The 24,263-nt window shown below is 46.3% G+C and overlaps 1 protein-coding gene across 2 annotated transcripts in view; it reads left to right on the forward strand.

Moving 5' to 3' along the window:
• Positions 1–24,263, forward strand: part of LOC139371339 (ubiquitin-like modifier activating enzyme 7) — a 77,410-nt gene that overhangs the window by 25,249 nt on the left and 27,898 nt on the right. For both annotated transcript variants that reach the window (XM_071111681.1, XM_071111682.1), the window contains exons 17-21: positions 3,341–3,415; positions 9,246–9,441; positions 9,535–9,626; positions 11,347–11,439; positions 13,142–13,333. In XM_071111681.1, coding sequence (XP_070967782.1) covers positions 3,341–3,415; positions 9,246–9,441; positions 9,535–9,626; positions 11,347–11,439; positions 13,142–13,333 — 648 coding nt within the window. The remainder of the gene's footprint in view (positions 1–3,340; positions 3,416–9,245; positions 9,442–9,534; positions 9,627–11,346; positions 11,440–13,141; positions 13,334–24,263) is intronic.

Below are 24,263 nucleotides of genomic sequence, written 5' to 3' on the forward strand. Positions count from 1 at the left end.
GTAAAAACAAATTTCACATATATATTTTTTTGTATATGTAAAGACAAGATTAAATCAAGAATAGTCTGATGGGTGACAATATAAGCCTGTCACTTGTGAATTATATATTACCACTTGTGATCAGCGTATCAATCACAAGTTATGCCTTTTTTGATGACTTTTTCAAATCATAGTCGCACACCTCACCTCAGGCCCACATGCCTGTATGTTTTGATAAGCTTTGTATCACAACTAAAGAGGCCAAATAACTACTTTAAATTAAGCACATGAATCCGCTTTACAAAGGGTGTAGAGCCTAACTGGCATACATAAGCAGTGTGTGGAGTTTCAAGTTTGGGGAAGATAATCACATGCATAATTGCATTTGTGGTCACTTTTGATAATGGAACATTCGCTCATATAGCCTACTGTAGTGTCCGCATTGCTGCACTTATAATATGAAGAAATAGCCTAATAGTTTATCAACATTGTGTAAAACAGTTTTTTTGATGCTAGTGGTTGTATTAATTTGGGATCTATCGCATCACATGACTGTCCCAGACAATGTTTGGAATATGTGTTTCTCAAACAGAATAGAATAGGTCAACTTTTGTATGGGGGATAGTAGATTGACATAGACTAGTGCTTTTGCTGTTCGTTAGGCCTACTCAACTTGTTGGCTGACAAAAAGTAAATGTGGACAGTTCTTCCAATATCTTCAATGTGCAACTAGGAATTGGATAAGGATGCACGTCCCCGATGTGTCTGTCTTCACTTGTAAAAGACCAGATCACTTGATGAAGAGCCATGTGAGTAAGAGGTGCTTCGGAGCAAACAGGACTCAGGGAGAAGGGAATTATAATTAATATATTGAGCCCAAGGACATTTTGTTAGGAGGCATTACGGAGACACACAAAGGGGATGCCGCTGTGAAATTCAAGGCATTATCAAGTGCTTGTCAAATTGTGAATGAGACTGATGAAGTGTGTACAGCCTGCGCAAAAAACAATGCCATGGAATTCTAAGCTAATTTTTTCTGCTAAATGAACTAGTGTATCCCACAACTATATGGCATAGACACATCAGGACCTGACATAAAGACAACCCAGAGTATGTTATTCTGTTCTTCTGAAATACACTACATTTTCTTCATATCATGCTTCTTTAGACCTGTCTAAAATAATAATGACTTTATTGTGAAGGTTTGGGCTGTATTACATGTATTTATTAGACTTTTTAAAATGGAAATGTTCGAAAGGTCTCCATCAGCAGCTTGTAGGAAGCCCGGAGATGCTAAAAGTTTTTATGTTAATTAACAGTTTATTACCGTGAGACCGGCAGTTATTTGCTTGACAATCACAGGCTGATAAAATGTTGTGACCACCACAGCCCTAGCTGGGACTATTGGGACTGTTGGAAGAGTGTTGGTAGACTGTTGGCAATGTTGGTAGACTGTTGGGACTGTTTAGACTGTTGGCAATGTTGGTAGACTGTTTAGACTGTTGGCAATGTTGGTAGACTGTTGGGACTGTTGAGACTGTTGGCAATGTTGGTAGACTGTTGGGACTGTTTAGACTGTTGGCAATGTTGGTAGACTGTTGGGACTGTTTAGACTGTTGGGACTGTTTAGACTGTTGGCAATGTTGGTAGACTGTTGGGACTGTTTAGACTGTTGGGACTGTTTAGACTGTTGGCAATGTTGGTAGACTGTTGGGACTGTTGGGACTGTTTAGACTGTTGGCAATGTTGGTAGACTGTTGGGACTGTTTAGACTGTTGGGACTGTTTAGACTGTTTAGACTGTTGGGACTGTTTAGACTGTTGGGACTGTTTAGACTGTTTGGACTGTTTAGACTGTTTAGACTGTTTGGACTGTTTGGACTGTTTGGACTGTTGGGACTGTTGGGACTGTTTAGACTGTTTAGACTGTTGGGACTGTTGGGACTGTTTAGACTGTTGGGACTGTTTAGACTGTTGGGACTGTTTAGACTGTTGGGACTGTTTAGACTGTTGGGACTGTTTAGACTGTTGGGACTGTTGGGACTGTTTAGACTGTTGGGACTGTTTAGACTGTTGGGACTGTTTAGACTGTTGGGACTGTTTAGACTGTTTAGACTGTTGGGACTGTTGGGACTGTTTAGACTGTTGGGACTGTTTAGACTGTTGGGACTGTTTAGACTGTTGGGACTGTTTAGACTGTTGGGACTGTTTAGACTGTTGGGACTGTTGGGACTGTTTAGACTGTTGGGACTGTTTAGACTGTTGGGACTGTTTAGACTGTTGGGACTGTTGGGACTGTTTAGACTGTTTAGACTGTTGGGACTGTTGGGACTGTTTAGACTGTTGGGACTGTTTAGACTGTTGGGACTGTTTAGACTGTTGGGACTGTTTAGACTGTTGGGACTGTTGGGACTGTTTAGACTGTTGGGACTGTTTAGACTGTTGGGACTGTTTAGACTGTTGGGACTGTTTAGACTGTTGGGACTGTTTAGACTGTTGGGACTGTTTAGACTGTTGGGACTGTTTGGACTGTTTAGACTGTTGGGACTGTTTAGACTGTTGGGACTGTTTAGACTGTTGGGACTGTTTAGACTGTTGGGACTGTTTAGACTGTTGGGACTGTTTAGACTGTTGGGACTGTTTAGACTGTTTGGACTGTTTAGACTGTTGGGACTGTTTAGACTGTTGGGACTGTTTAGACTGTTGGGACTGTTGGGACTGTTGGGACTGTTTAGACTGTTGGGACTGTTTAGACTGTTGGGACTGTTGGCTATTTTTTTTTTTTTTATGTAACCTTTATTTAACTAGGCAAGTCAGTTGGGAACAAATTCTTATTTACAATGACGGCCTACACCGGCCAAACCAGGACGACGCTGGGCCAATTGTGCGCCGCCCTATTTGACTCCCAATCACGGCCGGTTGTGATACAGCCTGGATACGAACCAGGGTGTCTGTAGTGACGTCGCTAGCACTGACATGCAGTGCCTTAGACTGCTGCACCACTCGGGATCAAAGCTCTCAGGCTCCTCTGTTCTTCTTTTATCAGGACAACAAATGGTGTGGTCAACACAACTGTCTCTCTGTCTGCCTGCATGGCCTCTGGGAATGTGTCAGATAATGACCCAGGGAAAATATTATATTAGAATGTGATTGTCATTCATATACCAAGCACAATGGTATATTCCATATTTACTCTGTGGTTACCTCCCATGATCATCGAGGTAGTGATGTATATTTCCTATGGATTGGTGTGGACAGTCTCAAGACCCCCTTTGCTTTGAATTACCGTCATTGTATTGGTTAATTATTGCTGTGATTGATTGATTTAATTTAATATTCACTCTTTGTCTGTGTTTTCTCAGTTGACGAGTTCAGGTCTGCCTTTCTGGTCTGGGGCAAAGAGATGTCCCCATCCCTTGACCTTTGACCCCAGCAATGTAAGTTTTACACAACCTACTGTATCTCTCCTCAGTCTCAGACACACACAGTGCACTGCAGTTGTCTCATTTGCCTGTCGAACCAGCGGGAATGATTTGAAATGTCATTATCTTAGCTGATAACACACCCCTCACATTCTCTCTGGTTGTATATTGGATTGGTTCTTATCTAACCTGTGAGAACCACTTACCTTCTGCTGCTGACAAAGCAAGGTGGATAAAATCTACTCCAACTTTACGTACACATATATACACACACACACACACACACACACACACACACACACACACACACACACACACACACACACACACACACACACACACACACACACACAATGGAGCTATAGAGGTGAATAATCGTTCTCTCCTCTCTGTTCTGTCCTCTTTGTTCCCCTCCTCTCTGTTCTCTCCTCTCTGTTCTCTCCTCTTTGTTCCCCTCCTCTCTGTTCTCTCCTCTCTGTTCTCTCCTCTCTGTTCTCGCCTCTTTGTTCCCCTCCTCTCTGTTCTCTCCTCTCTGTTCTCGCCTCTTTGTTCCCTTCTCTCTGTTCTCTCCTCTCTGTTCTCGCCTCTTTGTTCCCCTCCTCTCTGTTCTCTCCTCTCTGTTCTCTCCTCTCTGTTCTCTCCTCTTTGTTCCCCTCCTCTCTGTTCTCTCCTCTCTGTTCTCTCCTCTTTGTTCCCCTCCTCTCTGTTCTCTCCTCTCTGTTCTCTCCTCTCTGTTCTCACCTCTCTGTTCCCCTCCTCCATGTTCTCTCCTCTCTGTTCCCCTCCTCCATGTTCTCTCCTTTCTGTTCCCTCCTCTGTTCTCTCCTCTCTGTTCCCCTCCACTCTGTCCCCCTCCTCTCTGTTTTCTCCTCTCTGTTCCCCGCCTCTCTGTTCTCTCCTCTCCGTTCTCTCCTCTCTGTTCTCTCCTTTCTGTTCTCTCCTCTCTGTTCTCTCCTCTCTGTTCTCTCCTCTCTGTTCTCTCCTTTCTGTTCTCTCCTCTCTGTTCTCTCCTCTCTGTTCTCTCCTCTCTGTTCTCTCCTTTCTGTTCTCTCCTCTCTGTTCTCTCCTCTCTGTTCTCCCCTCTCTGTTCTCTCCTCTCTGTTCTCTCCTCTCTGTTCTCTCCTCTCTGTTCTCTCCTCTCTGTTCTCTCCTTTCTGTTCTCTCCTCTCTGTTCTCTCCTCTCTGTTCTCTCCTCTCTGTTCTCTCCTTTCTGTTCTCTCCTCTCTGTTCTCTCCTCTCTGTTCTCCCCTCTCTGTTCTCTCCTCTTCGTTCTCTCCTTTCTGTTTTCTCATCTCGGTTCCCCGCCTATTTGTTCCCCTCCTCTTTTATCTCTCCACTCTGTTCTCTCCTCTCTGTTCTCTCCTCTCTGTTCCCCTCCTCTCTGTTCCCCTCCTCTCTGTTCTCTCCTCTCTGTTCCCCTCCTCTCTGTTCTCTCCTCTCTGTTCTCTCCTCTCTGTTTTCTCCTCTCTGTTCCCTCCTCTCTGTTCTCTCCTCTCTGTTCTCTCCTCTCTGTTCTCTCCTCTCTGTTCACCGCCTCTCTGTTCCCTGCCTCTCTCTTCCCCTCCTCTCTGTTCCCCTCCTCTCTGTTCCCCTCCTCTCTGTTCCCCTCCTCTCTGTTCTCTCCTCTCTGTTCTCTCCTCTCTGTTCTCTCCTCTCTGTTCCCCTCCTCTCCCTTCTCTTCTTTCTGTTCTCTCCTTTCTTTTCCCCGCTTCTCTGTTCCCTGCCTCTCTGTTCCCCTCCTCTCTGTTCTCCTCCTCTCTGTTCCCCTCCTCTCTGTTCTCTCCTCTCTGTTCTCTCCTCTCTGTTCTCTCCTCTCTGTTCCCCTCCTCTCCCTTCTCTTCTTTCTGTTCTCTCCTTTCTGTTCCCCGCCTCTCTGTTCCCTGCCTCTCTGTTCCCCTCCTCTCTGTTCCCCTCCTCTCTGTTCTCTCCTCTGTTCTCTCCTCTCTGTTCTCTCCTCTCTGTTCCCTCCTCTCTGTTCTCTCCTCTCTGTTCTCTCCTCTCCGTTCTCTTCTCTCTGTTCCCTCCTCTGTTCCCCTCCACTCTGTTCTCTCCTCTCTGTTCTCTCCTCTCCGTTCTCTCCTTTCTGTTTTCTCCTCTCTGTTCCCCTCCACTCTGTTCTCTCCTCTCTGTTCTCTCCTCTCCGTTCTCTCCTTTCTGTTTTCTCCTCTCTGTTCCCCGCCTCTTTGTTCGCCTCCTCTTTTATCTCTCCTCTCTGTTCTCTCCTCTCTGTTCTTGCCTCTTTGTTCTCGCCTCTCTGTTCTCTCCTCTCCATTCTCTCCTTTCTGTTCTCTCCTCTCTGTTCACCGCCTCTCTGTTCCCTGCCTCTCTCTTCCCCTCCTCTCTCTTCCCCTCCTCTCTCTTCCCCTCCTCTCTGTTCCCCTCCTCTCTGTTCTCTGTTCTCTCCTCTCTGTTCTCTCCTCTCTGTTCACCGCCTCTCTCTTCCCCTCCTCTCTCTTCCCCTCCTCTCTGTTCCCCTCCTCTCTGTTCTCTGTTCTCTCCTCTCTGTTCTCTCCTCTCTGTTCACCGCCTCTCTTTTCCCCTCCTCTCTCTTCCCCTCCTCTCTGTTCTCTCCTCTCTGTTCTCTCCTCTCTGTTCCCCTCCTCTCCCTTCTCTTCTTTCTGTTCTCTCCTTTCTGTTCCCCGCCTCTCTGTTCCCTGCCTCTCTGTTCCCCTCCTCTCTGTTCCCCTCCTCTCTGTTCTCTCCTCTGTTCTCTCCTCTCTGTTCTCTCCTCTCTGTTCCCTCCTCTCTGTTCTCTCCTCTCTGTTCTCTCCTCTCCGTTCTCTCCTCTCTGTTCTCTCCTCTCTGTTCTCTCCTCTCTGTTCCCCTCCTCTCCCTTCTCTTCTTTCTGTTATCTCCTTTCTTTTCCCCGCTTCTCTGTTCCCTGCCTCTCTGTTCCCCTCCTCTCTGTTCTCCTCCTCTCTGTTCCCCTCCTCTCTGTTCTCTCCTCTCTGTTCTCTCCTCTCTGTTTTCTCCTCTCTGTTCCCCTCCTCTCCCTTCTCTTCTTTCTGTTCTCTCCTTTCTGTTCCCCGCCTCTCTGTTCCCTGCCTCTCTGTTCCCCTCCTCTCTGTTCCCCTCCTCTCTGTTCTCTCCTCTGTTCTCTCCTCTCTGTTCTCTCCTCTCTGTTCCCTCCTCTCTGTTCTCTCCTCTCTGTTCTCTCCTCTCCGTTCTCTTCTCTCTGTTCCCTCCTCTGTTCCCCTCCACTCTGTTCTCTCCTCTCTGTTCTCTCCTCTCCGTTCTCTCCTTTCTGTTTTCTCCTCTCTGTTCCCCTCCACTCTGTTCTCTCCTCTCTGTTCTCTCCTCTCCGTTCTCTCCTTTCTGTTTTCTCCTCTCTGTTCCCCGCCTCTTTGTTCGCCTCCTCTTTTATCTCTCCTCTCTGTTCTCTCCTCTCTGTTCTTGCCTCTTTGTTCTCGCCTCTCTGTTCTCTCCTCTCCATTCTCTCCTTTCTGTTCTCTCCTCTCTGTTCACCGCCTCTCTGTTCCCTGCCTCTCTCTTCCCCTCCTCTCTCTTCCCCTCCTCTCTCTTCCCCTCCTCTCTGTTCTCTGTTCTCTCCTCTCTGTTCTCTCCTCTCTGTTCACCGCCTCTCTCTTCCCCTCCTCTCTCTTCCCCTCCTCTCTGTTCCCCTCCTCTCTGTTCTCTGTTCTCTCCTCTCTGTTCTCTCCTCTCTGTTCACCGCCTCTCTCTTCCCCTCCTCTCTCTTCCCCTCCTCTCTGTTCTCTCCTCTCTGTTCTCTCCTCTCTGTTCCCCTCCTCTCCCTTCTCTTCTTTCTGTTCTCTCCTTTCTGTTCCCCGCCTCTCTGTTCCCTGCCTCTCTGTTCCCCTCCTCTCTGTTCCCCTCCTCTCTGTTCTCTCCTCTGTTCTCTCCTCTCTGTTCTCTCCTCTCTGTTCCCTCCTCTCTGTTCTCTCCTCTCTGTTCTCTCCTCTCCGTTCTCTTCTCTCTGTTCCCTCCTCTGTTCCCCTCCACTCTGTTCTCACCTCTCTGTTCTCTCCTCTCCGTTCTCTCCTTTCTGTTTTCTCCTCTCTGTTCCCCGCCTCTTTGTTCGCCTCCTCTTTTATCTCTCCTCTCTGTTCTCTCCTCTCTGTTCTTGCCTCTTTGTTCTCGCCTCTCTGTTCTCTCCTCTCCATTCTCTCCTTTCTGTTCTCTCCTCTCTGTTCACCGCCTCTCTGTTCCCTGCCTCTCTCTTCCCCTCCTCTCTCTTCCCCTCCTCTCTCTTCCCCTCCTCTCTGTTCCCCTTCTCTCTGTTCTCTGTTCTCTCCTCTCTGTTCTCTCCTCTCTGTTCACCGCCTCTCTCTTCCCCTCCTCTCTCTTCCCCTCCTCTCTGTTCCCCTCCTCTCTGTTCCCCTCCTCTCTGTTCTCTCCTCTCTGTTCTCTCCTCTCTGTTTTCTACTCTCTGTTATCTCCTCTCTGTTCCCCTCCTCTCCTGGTATGAGGGGTTGTCTCCTCACCTGTCCTCAGGTCTGGGCCTGCAGCTCTCACAGGCAGACAATAGGACACAACAATGTTCTTTAGGAATGCCTCTTATCAACACACTCAATAAACACACTGACTGCTTCTAGAGCATAGAGCCTATTCATGGCCTGTTGAATGCCATTTAGTAGCAGTTGTAAATCAGTGGAACCACCCTATGAATCTTTCATAGTCCTCTGATGTATTCAATGGCAGACATTACTATTTAAAACTACATGATGAATCACAAGGGGGTTTGTTGGTCACCGATGGGAGGTTTTAAACTGATGTAAATGGCGATTGTTTTCTGCCTTGACAAGAGGCAGGTAGCCTAGCTTTTAGAGCTTTGGCCAGTAACCAAAAGGTTGCTGGTTTGAATACCCGAGCTGACAAAGTGAAAAATCTGTTGATATGCCCTTGAGCAAGGAACTTAACCTTAATTTGCTCCAGGGTTGCCACACTACTACTACTGACCTTGTAAAGCAACACATTTCACTGCACCTATCTGGTGTATGTGACAATAAAACATATTTATATTTTTTGGTTAAATCCAGAGGGTTTTCTCCTTTGGTAACTACTGGGTGACTCTGCTGATAGCTCATACAGCCCAGTGTGGTGGACATATTGCATGAGCAGAGTTGGAGAGTAACTGATTACATGTAATCCAATTACCAAAAACTCTAACTGTAATCAGTTAGGTTACCAGCAAAAATATTCTAATCAGATTACAGATATTTTTGAAAAAAACAGATGATTACTTCTTGGATTACTTTTAAATTCAGAACAATGTTTGCCAAAAAATATACTATGACACCTTTCTGATTTCTCAATGATTTTCAAGTCAGCATTGAAAAACGGCACAAGTTTAAGTTTGTTCCACCTGAGCGAGTCTGACCACAAGTCAGAGACCACTATGAGGACACCAAATGTGTTTGATGGATCCTTTTTGTCTTCTTCTAATGCCTCTGGCGGGGAAAGTAATCCAAAAGTAACTGAAAGTAATCAGATTGTGCTACTGAGTTTGAGTAATCTAAAAGTTACGTTACTGGTCACAATTTTAGACCGCTAACTAGTAACTGTAACGGATTACATTTAGAAAGGAACCTAGCCAACTCTATCCATGATGAACATCCTCTATCCATGATGAACATCCTCTATTCATGATGAACATCCTGTCAGATATTAACATTTTCCATAGCTTTTGCTCCTCGCGTGCAACTGGTTGGAAGTGGTCTTTGTACCACCCCTAATATGACCAAAGTGGATTTGTGGGTTTTGTTTGAGTTAGCAGCATGTGTGTAATGTAATTATTTATTTTACCTCAGCAGGTCTGGTTCTGACTGTTGAGATGGAGAGGTGGGGGGGTCATTAACAGTTTGTGTTATCTTGTCATGTATTGTAGACCACCCATATGGACTATGTGGTGGCAGCAGCCAACCTCTATGGGCAGATCTATGGGATTGTGGGTACACGAGACAGCTCTGCAATCAGGAGCATCCTAGAGACGGTCCACATACCTGCCTTCACCCCCAAGTCTACTGTCAAGATCCATCTCACTGACAAGGAGATGGAGGAGGAGAGGGAGAGTGGACATTTGGGTGAGTAACTGTCCATTTATCTACTGTATGTTGTGTTATAAGCCTGTTTCTCAGGCCTTTGTGTTACTCTGTATTTCTGTTCCATTTGACCAGACACAGGCCGACTGGAGGAGTTGCAGAAGAAGCTGTCCTCTCCTCCAGTGAACAGCGCAGCCCTGCAGATGCACCCCATTGACTTTGAGAAGGTAATAAGAGCCCAGCGCCATGCTCGCCATATCTCCACTGGTAACACTGCATAGTGCTAGGGGCCACACAGAGGGCAATGGTCCATGTTGAACTCTATATGGGGCAAAAAAAAATAGCAGTTTGGTCTTTGGGTCCTCAGTGACCCTTGTCTGTACTAGTCCCTGACGGGACACACACTGCAGTGGCTCAGTGTCAAAGGAAACAGGGCTGTCCTGTGTTCTGGGTCCTCTCTGTTGCACTGCTACTGTAAGGGGTAGTATTTTAGAGAGTGCATATCTCGTTATTAACAGCTTTAAGAACAGTGAATAAACAGTCTACAGAACAGTGGTGAATAAACAGTCTACAGAACAGTGGTGAATAAACAGTCTACAGAACAGTGGTGAATAAACAGTCTACAGAACAGTGGTGAATAAACAGTCTACAGAACAGTGGTGAATAAACAGTCTACAGAACAGTGGTGAATAAACAGTCTACAGAACAGTGGTGAATAAACAGTCTACAGAACAGTGGTGAATAAACAGTCTACAGAACAGTGGTGAATAAACAGTCTACAGAACAGTGGTGAATAAACAGTATACTAATCTAATCTAGGCCTGAGGACCTCTAGCCCTGTTTGTGGGGCTGTAGGGTGTCGTCGTCGTCGTCCCCCCCCCCCCTCCCCCCGCTCCCCATCTCACATGGTCTACCACCACCATGTCACCCAGCCCTGTGAAGCAGCACACTCACGCAGCCCCGAGGGCAAAAGTTCCTCCATAACACTTCCATTGTACAGCCAGTCACTGTCATGCAGTGGAACTGGAGCCTCTCTCTCTCTCTCCTTTCTTTCTTTCTCTCACTCCCACTCTCTCTCTTCTCTCTCACTCCCCCGCCTCATCTATCCATCATTAAAGGAGGTTTGGAGCTGTGTAGTACAGATGACTGATTAGTGTGGCTGGCGAAGTGTGTAGGGTGGCTGGTGAAGTGTGTAGGGTGGCTGGTGAAGTGTGTAGGGTGGCTGGTGAAGTGTGTAGGGTGGCTGGTGAAGTGTGTAGGGTGGCTGGTGAAGTGTGTAGGGTGGCTGGTGAAGTGTGTAGGGTGGCTGAGGTAAGACAGGTATTAGATGTCACCTTGCCTTGGATGTGACTGAGACCCTCTTCCTCGTCCACCTCCTCATCCTCCTTGTCCACCTACTCTCTACCTCTGCTAACTGGACTGGTCATGCTACAGATGCCTGGAATGTGAGGAAACAGATTCCGCAGTATCGGGTTGCCAGGTGAGACTACCTCATGACCCCTCCAGCTGCCCCTGACTGATTGTCGCCCTCTTTGTAGGGCTGTGCTGGCTGAGGTGTGAGCTCATAGACAGTGTCGCTAACAGGGGAATCTGATTTCCACTACATGGCAGAGGGGTGATAAGTCATGTACTAGTGTAATTAAAGTGACGCAGACACAAAGGCCTCAGAGCTCAAAGCAGACGAACCACGGCATCACATCATTGACTCATTTGGCTTTAACAGACAAGGAAGTGCTGAGAAGTATTCTGGCCTGGAATCAGTTGATCTCATCTTCATCTCACAGCTGTTGATGTAATGTATGTCAGAATGTTTCTCCAGTTGTCTCCTCTTCAGAACCATGTTGCTCCTGTGGCAGGTGTTCCCTGAAAATAGAACAATCTAGTGGTCTTTGGATATTAACGGTTGATGCATTCATGTATTATAAAGAGGATCAATTGTGTTTACAGGATGATGATAATAACTTCCACATAGACTACATAGTGGCTGCCTCTAACTTGAGGGCAGAGAACTACGACATCCCAACAGCTGATCGTCACAAGGTTAGAATCTTCATTGTTTTCTCCTATCACAGCGACACAACAGAGAGTGATAGAAAGAGTGAGAGAAAGAGATTTCCCAGTATCTCAAAAGATTTTTGAGATTTGTTTTTCTGTCCTTGTGGGGAACAAACAATTAATTCCCATTTTAAACCCCTAACTCTAACCCTAACCCCTAACTCTAACCCTAACCCCTAATTCTAACCCTAACTCCTAACCCCTAACTCTAACCCTAACTCCTAACCCTAACTCCTAACCCTAACTCCTAACCCCCAACTCCTAACCCCCAACTCCTAACCCCCAACTCCTAACCCCCAACTCCTAACCCCCAACTCCTAACTCTGACCCTAACTCCTAACCCCTAACCCCTAACTCTAACTCCTAACTCTAACTCCTAACTCTAACCCTAACTCCTAACTCTAACCCTAACTCCTAACCCCTAACCCCTAACCCCTAACTCTAACTCCTAACTCCTAACTCTAACTCCTAACTCCTAACTCTAACCCTAACTCCTAACCCCTAACCCCTAACCCTAACTCCTAACTCTAACTCCTAACTCTAACTCCTAACTCTAACCCTAACTCCTAACTCTAACCCTAACTCCTAACTCTAACTCCTAACTCTAACCCTAACTCCTAACTCTAACCCTAACTCCTAACTCTAACCCTAACTCCTAACTCTAACCCCTAACCCCTAACCCTAACTCCTAACTCTAACTCCTAACTCTAACTCCTAACTCTAACCCTAACTCCTAACTCTAACTCTAACCCTAACTCCTAACTCTAACTCCTAACTCTAACCCTAACTCCTAACCCTAACTCCTAACTCTAACTCCTAACTCTAACCCTAACTCCTAACTCTAACCCTAACTCCTAACTCTAACCCTAACTCCTAACCCCTAACCCCTAACTCCTAACTCCTAACTCTAACTCCTAACTCTAACCCTAACTCCTAACTCTAACCCTAACTCCTAACCCCTAACCCCTAACTCCTAACTCTAACCCTAACTCCTAACTCTAACCCTAACTCCTAACTCTAACCCTAACTCCTAACTCTAACCCTAACTCCTAACCCCTAACCCCTAACTCCTAACTCTAACCCTAACTCCTAACTCTAACCCTAACTCCTAACTCCTAACCCCTAACTCCTAACTCTAACCCTAACTCCTAACCCTAACTCCTAACCCTAACTCCTAACCCCTAACCCCTAACTCCTAACTCTAACCCTAACTCCTAACTCTAACCCTAACCCTAACTCCTAACTCTAACCCTAACTCCTAACTCCTAACCCTAACTCCTAACTCTAACCCTAACTCCTAACTCTAACCCTAACTCCTAACTCCTAACCCCTAACCCCTAACTCCTAACTCTAACCCTAACTCCTAACTCCTAACTCTAACCCTAACTCCTAACTCTAACCCTAACTCCTAACTCTAACCCTAACTCCTAACTCCTAACTCCTAACTCTAACCCTAACTCCTAACTCTAACCCTAACTCCTAACTCTAACTCCTAACTCCTAACCCTAACTCCTAACTCTAACCCTAACTCCTAACTCCTAGCGAAATGTCCCCACAAATGCCGACCCCCTCTCACTTTTCTTTGTTTTACTATCCTTGTGAGGACTTCTGGTCCCCACAAGGATAGTAAAACCAAACACACACACACACTCTTTTAACTGGAGCTTCTTTCTCCCCTCATCCACAGAGTAAGCTGATCGCGGGTCGCATCATCCCGGCTATAGCCACGACCACGGCTGCGGTGGCAGGTCTGATGTGTGTGGAGCTGTACAAGCTGGTCCAGGGCCACAGGAAGATCAGCTCCTACCGCTCAGGCTACATCAACCTGGCTGTCCAGTACTGTGTCCTGTCAGAGCCCCTCGGGCCACAGCGCTTCACAGTGAGTGACCGGTCAGCACACACACCCACAGTGTAAAGTGATGAATGCGATTTTTTTTTTTTTACAGGAGAGGGAATTGAACTGACAGTATTTACATGGTAAAATAGAATAAAACAGAGACTGTATTCAGTCTGCCTCTTAACTGCTACTGTTACTTCAGCATTTAGGCCTAAATCTGTTCCGCTTTATAAACAGAGAGTTAGTTCCAACAGTGAGTGACTGCCCTTAGTGTAAGAGACTACAGCTAACCTGAGAATCCACGGCCCATAAGGGAGGGGTTAACTCAGCTCAGTCTAATCTGAGAGGGTGTTTGCATCCAGGTAAGGCAGGGAGTAACTGTACACCCCCCCACCCCCGCACCACCCTGCCTGGAGCTGTGTTTGCACAATCCAGGAGACCTTCAATGCATAAAGGCACCCAAGTGTGAAGCAAGAGAATAGAATAGAAGCAGCGAAAAGAGCAGAGAAAAGTGTGTTCTAAGAAGAGAGAGCTTTCAGGCCCACATCTCCAGTTTGCTTCAGATGTAATGCCTGGCTTTTGGGTTATTGGGTTCTATGGAACAATGGCCACACTATAACCTAGAACAAGAATGGGCACTTGCCAATTAGAAAGCCAAACAGAACTCTGGGTCTAGTTCTGGGTCATGGATTGGGAGGACACTCGATGATGAGGTAAGGTGACGCCCACAATGCCCTCCTTCCCCGTCCCAGGATAGCTCACCTCTGGAAGGGTCTGACCCGGGAAGCGGGCCTTGTCCTCCCGTAGGCGCCCCCAAATCCCGACAGTACAAGGGTTGTTGTACTGTACACTGTCCTCTTGCTCGGTTTGGTATGCTAAAAGCTTGTTGAGCAGTTAGGTAGCTATGGCAATATGTAGGCCTGTTTATGAGACCTATGGGAGCATATGAGGCGGGGACAGCACAGACATAATGGCTTTTTGTTATGATTCATGTTGGAAATCATGTTTCACCAGTTCTGTGTAGGGAAGTTCTGTTTTTCCTCTTTTACTTGACCCTTGTCCAGACATTCCAAACCTAGTCAGAACTGCATGGAAAACAGTTGATTCACCGTGAATGTTAGCAGTCATGCAGAGAGAGCACTTTAAATAACTAGAACCTAAAGATTTATAACACACTGCAGAGATGAGGGGGGCAATATTTTCCAGACCCCAACTGTTCAAGTCTCTTTTTTTGTCTCATCAGCATATATTTTAGTTCAGCTTCTAAATAAGTATCCTCATGTCTCAATGCACAGGAAGCCATCCAACTGCAGCTAATGACTGGGCTGTGCGGTGCTGAGCTGTATGTACTGTGTTGAGCTCTCTTGTTGGGCTGAGCTGAGCTGGTCTGTGCTGTACTGTGTTGAGCTCTCTTGTTGGGCTGAGCTGAGCTGGTCTGTGCTGTACTGTGTTGAGCTCTCTTGTTGGGCTGAGCTGAGCTGGTCTGTGCTGTACTGTGTTGAGCTCTCTTGTTGGGCTGAGCAGAGCTGGTCTGTGCTGTACTGTGTTGAGCTCTCTTGTTGGGCTGAGCTGAGCTGGTCTGTGCTGTACTGTGTTGAGCTCTCTTGTTGGGCTGAGCTGAGCTGGTCTGTGCTGTACTGTGTTGAGCTCTCTTGTTGGGCTGAGCTGAGCTGGTCTGTGCTGTACTGTGTTGAGCTCTCTTGTTGGGCTGAGCTGAGCTGGTCTGTGCTGTACTGTGTTGAGCTCTCTTGTTGGGCTGAGCTGAGCTGGTCTGTGCTGTACTGTGTTGAGCTCTCTTGTTGGGCTGAGCTGAGCTGGTCTGTGTTGAGCTCTCTTGTTGGGCTGAGCTGAGCTGGTCTGTGCTGTACTGTGTTGAGCTGTATTGTTGGGCTGAGCTGGTCTGTGCTGAACTGTGTTGAGCTGTATTGTTGGGCTGAGCTGAGCTAGACTGAGCTGTAATGTGTTGAGCTCTGTTGTTGTGCTGTGTTGAGCTGGGCTAGTGTATGGCTGACTAAGTAGAGTGAAGGAGCCATGTAGGCCAGAGTAGATAGAATACAGGTCTCCAGATGGGGAGAACACAGAGGCGTGTTGGGTCTGGGTCTGGGTGGACCCTGACGAATTGAGACTGTTCTGAGGGCAAAAGGAGGGTGCAACTCAATATTAGGAAGGTGTTCCTAATGTTTTGTATGCTCAGTGTATATTGTACACACACACACACACACACACACACACACACACACACACACACACACACACACCTGTCTTCACCAATACACTTGTGTTCGCAGTGTCCAGAACACACAAATGGTAAGAGGTGTTCTGGTCCTCATACAGTCTCTCCTCATGCTCCCCACTCCCCACCCCTCCCAAATGGTCACAACTTGTGTCTCAGTTAGACTGAAGACTGACTAAAGAGAACAAATGTCACCTAATTTCCTCCATTGCAAAAAAAACAGGCTTACCGTGCTTTTTGTGTTTGAATAGTTTTGCTGAAATATAGTGATGCAGACTAACACTCTGCCTCCTCTTTTGTGTCCATGTTTCCTGTATGTACAATAGAAGCAAAGTAACTTGATTATGCCAAAATTGATAGTATCTGGGTTTATGTACATTCATAGCATAGTGGTCATCATGAACATGGCACGTGAGTGACCTCTGAACCCAAAGGTCAGAATTGGGGAAGTCCCAGGTCAGCCCTCCTGACAGGCGGGGAGGGAGGATGTTGTTTTATGTGAGGAACGTGTGCGTGCATCTCCCCTAGTCCTCCTGAGAGTAGACTGGGTTAACAGAAGGCCCAGACAGACCTCAGCTTCCTGTGGGTTTGTTTTCAATACTTCAGCTCATACATACTTCTGTCTGCTGCTTCCTTTCCTGTCTTTAGGAATGACATGCTCTCACATACAAGCTTACCAATTACCTCACTCCAGTCACTGTTCCCAAAGCACCTTGTCAGTCAAACCCCCCTCTTATCAATGATATTACTACTTTAAAATGGCGAAGGTGTTTGATAGCCTCTCACCTTGTCTGAGGCAAAGATATGGGGATAGCCGCTCCCTTTCTCCTGAGTGTTGTAAAGGCCAGCTGCCCAGCTAGCCTGTTGGAAGGTGTGGCCAGAGCCATCTGGAGGGAGTCCTGGGGTCTGGTTACCTCAGCTCACCTTGGCAGCCTTTGTGTGCTAGATGGAGGAGGTGTGTGTGGTGGAGGAGGAGGAGGTGTGTGGAAGACAAGCTGTCAGGCCAGATGGAGAGATGGCAACATGAAGGAGAAGTGCATGGGAAGCACGCAGTCTGCAGCACCAGTAATTAGGTAGAGAAATGATTTGTATACGTTATCCGGAGGAACAAGAAAAAATGCTTTAGCAAATACACTGTTAATAAGGTCATACGAATGTTTATATTCTTTGTATAGCACTCTGCACAGTGTATTTATTATAATTATACCTGCTTTTACAATGTTTTTTTCTTAAACAAATGTTTCATGAACACATTGATAAGTATCAAGATTTTGCCTCTTCATCACAGAGCTGAATCGCAGCTGGACCACATGGTCTGCTTTAGTCATTGCTGCAACATGCTACTTTATCATTTTCATCTCAGCCCGTTTCCCCGCCAGACTAAATATCCTTCAGGATTATTGCCGATTTTATTAGTCTGCTTTTGAAGTGAGTGCAGGCGTGCAGCTGTTACATCTCACTGGTGATCTGACAACTATCAAGGGATCAACTTGCATGCATGCATGGATGTAGACCACCCCTGCCATGAGATCAGTCAGCTTTTTATATCAAATAACTGGACTAGAGCCTTAAATGGGTTTGGTAGTCTGTTAGCTTGACCAGCAGATAACCTCATCTTTAGATATTTTGTCTGCATGCCACAGTCCTCCTTCTCTGCAGAAACATGCTCTGTGGATATAGAGATATCATTCTAGGAGAAAGAGAGATTGTACACAGTACCGATGAGCTAAACGTTGGCTAAGAGAAGACCTGCAGTGAAAGCCCCATATAAATGGACCATTAACATCTGGCCACGGAGACTGGTAGATGGTTATTGCAACCATAAAGGTGGTATAATAAACTCAGCAAAAAAAGAAACGTCCATTTTTCAGGACCCTGTCTTTCAAAGATAATTCGTAAAAATCCAAATAACTTCACAGATCTTCATTGTAAAGGGTTAAAACACTGTTTCCCATGCTTTTTCAATGAACCATAAACAATTAATGAACATGCACCTGTGGAACGGTCGTTAAGACACTAACAGCTTACAGACCGTAGGTAATTAAGGACACAGGTATGAAAACTTAGGACACTAAAGAGGCCTTTCTACTGACTCTGAAAAACACCAAAAGAAAGATGCCCAGGGTCCTTAGGCATGCTGCAAGGAGGCATGATGTGCAGATGTGGCTAGGGGAATAAATTGATATGTCCGTACTGTGAGACGCCTAAGACAGCGCTACAGGGAGACAGGACGGACAGCTGATCGTCCTCGCAGTGTCAGACTACGTGTAACAACACCTGCACAGGATCGGTACATCACACCTGTGGGACAGGTACAGGATGGCAACAACAACTGCTCGAGTTACACCAGGAACGCACAATCCCTCCATCAGTGCTCAGACTGTCCACAATAGGCTGAGAGAGGCTGGACTGAGGGCTTGTAGGCCTGTTGTAAGGCAGGTCCTCACCGGCAACAATGCTGCATTTGGGTGCAAACCCACCGTCTCTGGACCAGGCAGGACTGGCAAAAAGTGCTCTTCTCTGACGATTTGCGGTTTTCTCACCAGGGGTGATGGTCAGATTCACGTTTATCGTCGAAAGAATAAGCGTTACACCGAGGCCTGTACTCTGGAGCGGGATTGATTTGGAGGTGGAGGGTCTGTCATGGCCTGGGGCGGTGTGTCACAGCATCATCGGACTGAGCTTGTTGTCATTGCAGGCTATCGCAATGTTGTGCGTTAAAGGGAAGACATCCTCCTCCCTCATGTGGTACCCTTCCTCCAGGCTCATCCCGACATGACACTCCAGCATGACAATGCCACCAGCCATGCTGCTTGTTCTGTGCGTGATTTCCTGCAAGACAGGAATGTCAGTGTTCTGCCATGGCCAGCGAAGAGCCCGGATCTCAATCCCATTGGCATGTCTGTGACCTGTTGGATCGGAGGGTGACTGCTAGGGCCATTCCCCCCAGAAATGTCCGGAAACTTGCAGGTGCCTTGGTGGAAGTGTGGGGTAACATCTCACAGCAAGAACTGGCAAATCTGGTGCAGTCCATGAGGAGGAGATGCACTGCAGTACTTAATGCAGCTGGTGGCCACACCAGATACTGACTGTTACTTTTGATTTTGTTCAGGGACACATTATTCCATTTCTGTTAGTCACATGTCTGTGGAACTTGTTCAGTTAATGTCTCAGTTGTTGCATCTTGTTATGTTCATACAAATATTTACACATATTAATTTTTCTGACAATAAACGCAGTTGACAGTGAGAGGATGTTTCTTTTTTTGCTGAGTTTATAAGGTTTTTTGTTCTGAATACACTCTTGGTGCAACTGAAGTGGTGTATTCGTCTGTAACAATAGCATTCTTTTTTTGCTATTCTAAAACAGGAAATGGGGCTTAGCTGGCTAATAGCCATACTTTGGCAATAACAAAATAACAAAATGCCTGCACTTTTCCCCAATGCCCCTAGCATCCCCCTTCATCCCCAGGGACTGTGGGTTTTAAACAGCTGTTTCCCCCTACTGTTGTTGTCCTCTATATAGATAATTAAGACCCTATTCCCACTACGAGATTTGAAAGAGAATTCTACTTTTCAATTCACATGACACCCTGGCCTACCTTTCATTGTGGCTGGCAATGCCACATTGTTGGTCCACATCTCAAATTGACCGTAAATATCACAGTATGACAAACCTTTCTTCTAAAACATATTACACCGTTAAATAATGCAACAAATCCATATTACACTCTTGAATAATGAAACAATTCACAAGCCTGTATGTGCAGACAATGAAAAGGTTTATTTTCTCATCTGAATGCTAAACTCATTACATTTTAGCTTCAAGACCAAAGCACAGAGTTGTATAACAGGCTTCATCAAGTGACATTAGCCCATAAATGTAATGTCATGTTTTTATAGCCTAAAATATGCCCATTTATTTGTGTTCTAAGAAAATGTGAACGATCAAATTGGGTTTAAATTCACACTTTGGGTGGCTAAGTCACCGAGGCATTTTTTAATAAAAAATGATTGACTGGAATGAATCAATTACCATTTATACTGTAGGAGTGTTGGCTCACTAAGACATTTGTGTTTACACTGCCCTGCTTCAAGGAGGGCAACTGTTGGGCCGAGGGTCGTGCGCTACCTCCTGAGGTAGTGGTCGATACGATGTAGAAAGTACACACGTTTACCTTTGAATGATATGTGTAGTGGACTGTATTTTTACGGAAAGTGTAGTAATGTACACTACCATTCAAAAGTTTGGGGTCACTTAGAAATGTCTTCGTTTTTGAAAGAAAAGCACAACAGTGAAGAGGCTTTTCCGGGATGGTGGCCTTCTAGGCAGAGCTGCAAAGAAAAAGTAATATCTCAGCCTGGTCAATAAAAAAGAAAGATTACGATGGGCAAAACACAGACACTGGACAGAGGAACTCTGCCTAGAAGGCCAGCATCTTGGAGTCGCCTATTCACTGTTGACGATGAGACTGGTGTTTTGCGGGTACTATTTAATGAAGCTGCCAGTTGAGGACTTGTGAGACGTCTGTTTCTCAAACTAGACACCCTAATGCACTTGCCCTCTTGCTGAGTTGTGCACCGGGGCCTCCCACTCCTCTTTCTATTCTGGTTAGAGCCAGTTTGTGCTGTTCTGTGAAGGGAGAAGTACACAGCGTTGTACGAGATCTTCAGTTTCTTGGCAATTTCTCACATGGAATAGCCTTCATTTCTCAGAACAAGAATAGACTGACGAGTTTCAGAAGAAAGTTCTTTGTTTCTGGCCATTTTGAGCCTGTAATCGAACCCACAAATGCTGATACTCAACTAGTCTAAAGAAGGCCAATTTTTTTGCTTCTTTAATCAGCACAACAGTTTTCAGCTGAGCTAACATCATTGCACAAGGCTTTTCTAATGATAAATTTGCCTTTTAAAATTATGAACATGGATTAGCTAACACAACATGCCATTGGAACACACGATGGGCCTCTGTACGCCTATGTAGATATTCCATTAGAAATCAGCCGTTTCCAGCTACAATAGTCATTTAGAACATTAACAATGTCTACACTGTTTTTCTGATCAATTTGATGTTATTTTAATGGGCAAAATAATGTGTTTTTCTTTCAAAAACAAGGACATTTCTAAGTGACCCCAAATGTTTGAACGGTAGTGTAAGTGTGACGAGGCACAACAATGTAAAAGAATAGGAGGCAGCCCTCGTCAGCCCCACAGAGAGACTCTGCGTATCGCTTTCCACTAAGTGTTGATGGTTTTCACTAGGGGTTCGGGCATGGGTCATAACATTTGGAGAGCACTGAAACGTGATGCTGTGATCTCTGAGATTGACATGCAGAAATGCCACGTCCAACTCGAACTAGCTAACTTTCCTCACGTTTCGTTCTTCTCTTTCCTGGCATTTATGTTTTCTTGGCACATTTATTGATATTTGTGGTTTAGAACTGCAAAGGGAGTGTTTAAACTTCACGATAAAGTTGAATGCGCCTCTTTAATGTAATGGTAGTCGCTGGTCACATTCTTGCCCGTTGGATTCATTTGATATGACCTAGAGGGAGAAAAGGGCTAACACTCAGCTTCTAGAGGGAGAATAGTGCTAACACTCAGCTTCTAGAGGGAGAATAGTGCTAACACTCAGCTTCTAGAGGGAGAATAGAGCTAACATTCAGCTTCTAGAGGGGGAATAGGGCTAACACTCGGCTTCTAGAGGGGGAATAGGGCTAACACTCGGCTTCTAGAGGGAGAATAGAGCTAACACTCAGCTTCTAGAGGGGGAATAGGGCTAACACTCGGCTTCTAGAGGGGGAATAGGGCTAACACTCGGCTTCTAGAGGGAGAATAGTGCTAACACTCGGCTTCTAGAGGGAGAATAGGGCTAACACTCGGCTTCTAGAGGGAGAATAGGGCTAACACTCGGCTTCTAGAGGGAGAATAGGGCTAACACTCGGCTTCTAGAGGGAGAATAGGGCTAACACTCGGCTTCTAGAGGGAGAATAGGGCTAACACTCGGCTTCTAGAGGGAGAAAAGGGCTAACACTCAGCTTCTAGAGGGAGAATAGGGCTAACACTCAGCTTCTAGAGGGAGAATAGGGCTAACACTCAGCTTCTAGAGGGAGAATAGGGCTAACACTCAGCTTCTAGAGGGAGAATAGGACTAACGCTCAGCTTCTAGAGGGAGAATAGGGCTAAAACTCATAGAGGGAGAAAAGGGCTAACACTCAGCTCTCAAATGTAATTGTCCAAAGCGTGCTGCATTAATACAACCCAGAATTCCATATTTGATCAAAGTTCTGTTTTTTCAACCGAGCTCTCTTACAATATAAAACAGTCACGATATCCGGAGGTCCAGCAGGCCGGTAGTGTTACTTCAGTCAGTGGGTGTTGTTATCCGGACTATCTCTGGCCTGCGTGTTGATAGGGGTGCGGGGGGAGGAGAAGCGGGCCCCTAATGACGCCCCTGGGTGCTGTTAGCTGTAAGGTGAGCCGCAGACCCTTAAACCAGAGAAGGAAGGCGCGCGGAGCAGAAACGTGACCCTGCCCTGGGATCGATGGAGTGGGGAGTGAGGAGCCTAGCTCGGCGTTCAGATGTTGTCTAGCCGTCTGACTGGGCTGCCCTGTTCTGCTCTGGCTGGTGGTGTAAGCTTTCTAGGAGAGAATCGTTACTAGTCTGCCTGCAGCGCTGCTTGTCTGCTTTAGACAGCCCACATCATAGCCCTTCATCACCCCCCCCCCCCACATGTCCCCCTGCTGCACCCCGTCCTTGGGTTTTCTTACCATCCCACACTTCCTCCCTCCCATGGCTCTCCTCCTGCCCCACCTTGCTCTCTCTCTCTCTCTCTCTCTTTCCTAATTGAATTAACTGTGTCAGAGCGGAGGAGGAGACAGCAGACTCTGGCTGACTCTCAATTCAATTCAATTTCAATTTAAGGGTCTTTATTGGCATGGGAAACGGTGGTTATGGTTACACTGCCAAAGCAAGTGAAATAGATAATAAACAAACGTGAAATAAACAATAAAAATGAAAAGTAAATATGAAACTGACACTGTCTGTCTGTCTGTCTGCCTGTCTGTCTGTCTGTCTGTCTCGCTCTCTCTGTTATTATGTATATAGTGCTATTTATATTGTTGCTGTTTCTGATTTTTGTTTTAAGTTAGTCCTGTATGTTGGAGCTCGGAGCCTAATATTTTCACCGTACCCTGCAATCAAACCTGAAACCCTGTACATTTGACTATAAACACTGAATCTCTGCCTGCCTGCCCGCCCGCCCTTGCTGCAAAACTCCTTCATTCACTGCTCAGTTTGGAAGGATCTCATACTCATTATCTCTCATTGACTGCCATGACAATATGTCTGAAGTATGACATCAGGGGAGAGACAAGAATGTCAGCTCTTCAGTGTTGTTTTCCACATTGGATGGTGCTCTGTTTACACGTAGAGAGGAGAATGTTAATAGCTACCTAAATTGTGAGAGGCCGGGGCCATTTTTTAGGTCACGGTACACATATACCACAGAAATCAAATGGGCTGGCTGAAAAGGAGAGATGGAGAGAGAGCGGGAGAGGTTTTTACCTCAGCATGTGCTTGGGTGTTTGTGTGCATGCGCCTGCGTGTGTGCGTCTGTGTGTCAGCCTCCTTGCACTGTGCCATTCATTTTAAGGAACACTGTTGGGTGAACCTGATCTGTGGCTTCCAGCCCTCCTTAGGGATACCCAGCAGCATGTAGCTGAGTTGTGGAGCTGTAATTCAAGACTCAGGCATGAATAGCACTCACTGGATAAAGAATCATCTGTGAGGAAGACTTCTGTTTTTATTTTCTTTGTTTGGTAGAGGGGGATTTTAATTGTTGGTTTCAGGCCTTATGTTTGAATTTGGGTGTGTTAGAGCTTATTCATTGGCATTTATCCACTACGCATGGCTGTTGACTTCATCATTGTCCTGTCTCATTCTGTTTGTCCACTACGCATGGCCGTTGACTTCATCATTGTCCTGTCTCACCCTGTTTGTCCACTACGCATGGCTGTTGACTTCATCATTGTCCTGTCTCATTCTGTTTATCCACTACGCATGGCTGTTGACTTCATCATTGTCCTGTCTCATTCTGTTTGTCCACTACGCATGGCCGTTGACTTCATCATTGTCCTGTCTCACCCTGTTTATCCACTACGCATGGCCGTTGACTTCATCATTGTCCTGTCTCACCCTGTTTATCCACTACCCATGGCTGTTGACTTCATCATTGTCCTGTCTCACCCTGTTTGTCCACTACCCATGGCTGTTGACTTCATCATTGTCCTGTCTCACCCTGTTTGTCCACTACCCATGGCCGTTGACTTCATCATTGTCCTGTCTCACCCTGTTTGTCCACTACCCATGGCTGTTGACTTCATCATTGTCCTGTCTCACCCTGTTTATCCACTACCCATGGCTGTTGACTTCATCATTGTCCTGTCTCACCCTGTTTGTCCACTACCCATGGCTGTTGACTTCATCATTGTCCTGTCTCACCCTGTTTGTCCACTACCCATGGCTGTTGACTTCCTCATTGTCCTGTCTCACCCTGTTTGTCCACTACCCATGGCTGTTGACTTCATCATTGTCCTGTCTCACCCTGTTTGTCCACTACGCATGGCCGTTGACTTCATCATTGTCCTGTCTCACCCTGTTTGTCCACTACCCATGGCTGTTGACTTCATCATTGTCCTGTCTCACCCTGTTTGTCCACTACCCATGGCTGTTGACTTC

This window comes from Oncorhynchus clarkii, chromosome 17 (assembly GCF_045791955.1).
Source record: "Oncorhynchus clarkii lewisi isolate Uvic-CL-2024 chromosome 17, UVic_Ocla_1.0, whole genome shotgun sequence".
Classification (NCBI taxonomy): domain Eukaryota; kingdom Metazoa; phylum Chordata; class Actinopteri; order Salmoniformes; family Salmonidae; genus Oncorhynchus; species Oncorhynchus clarkii.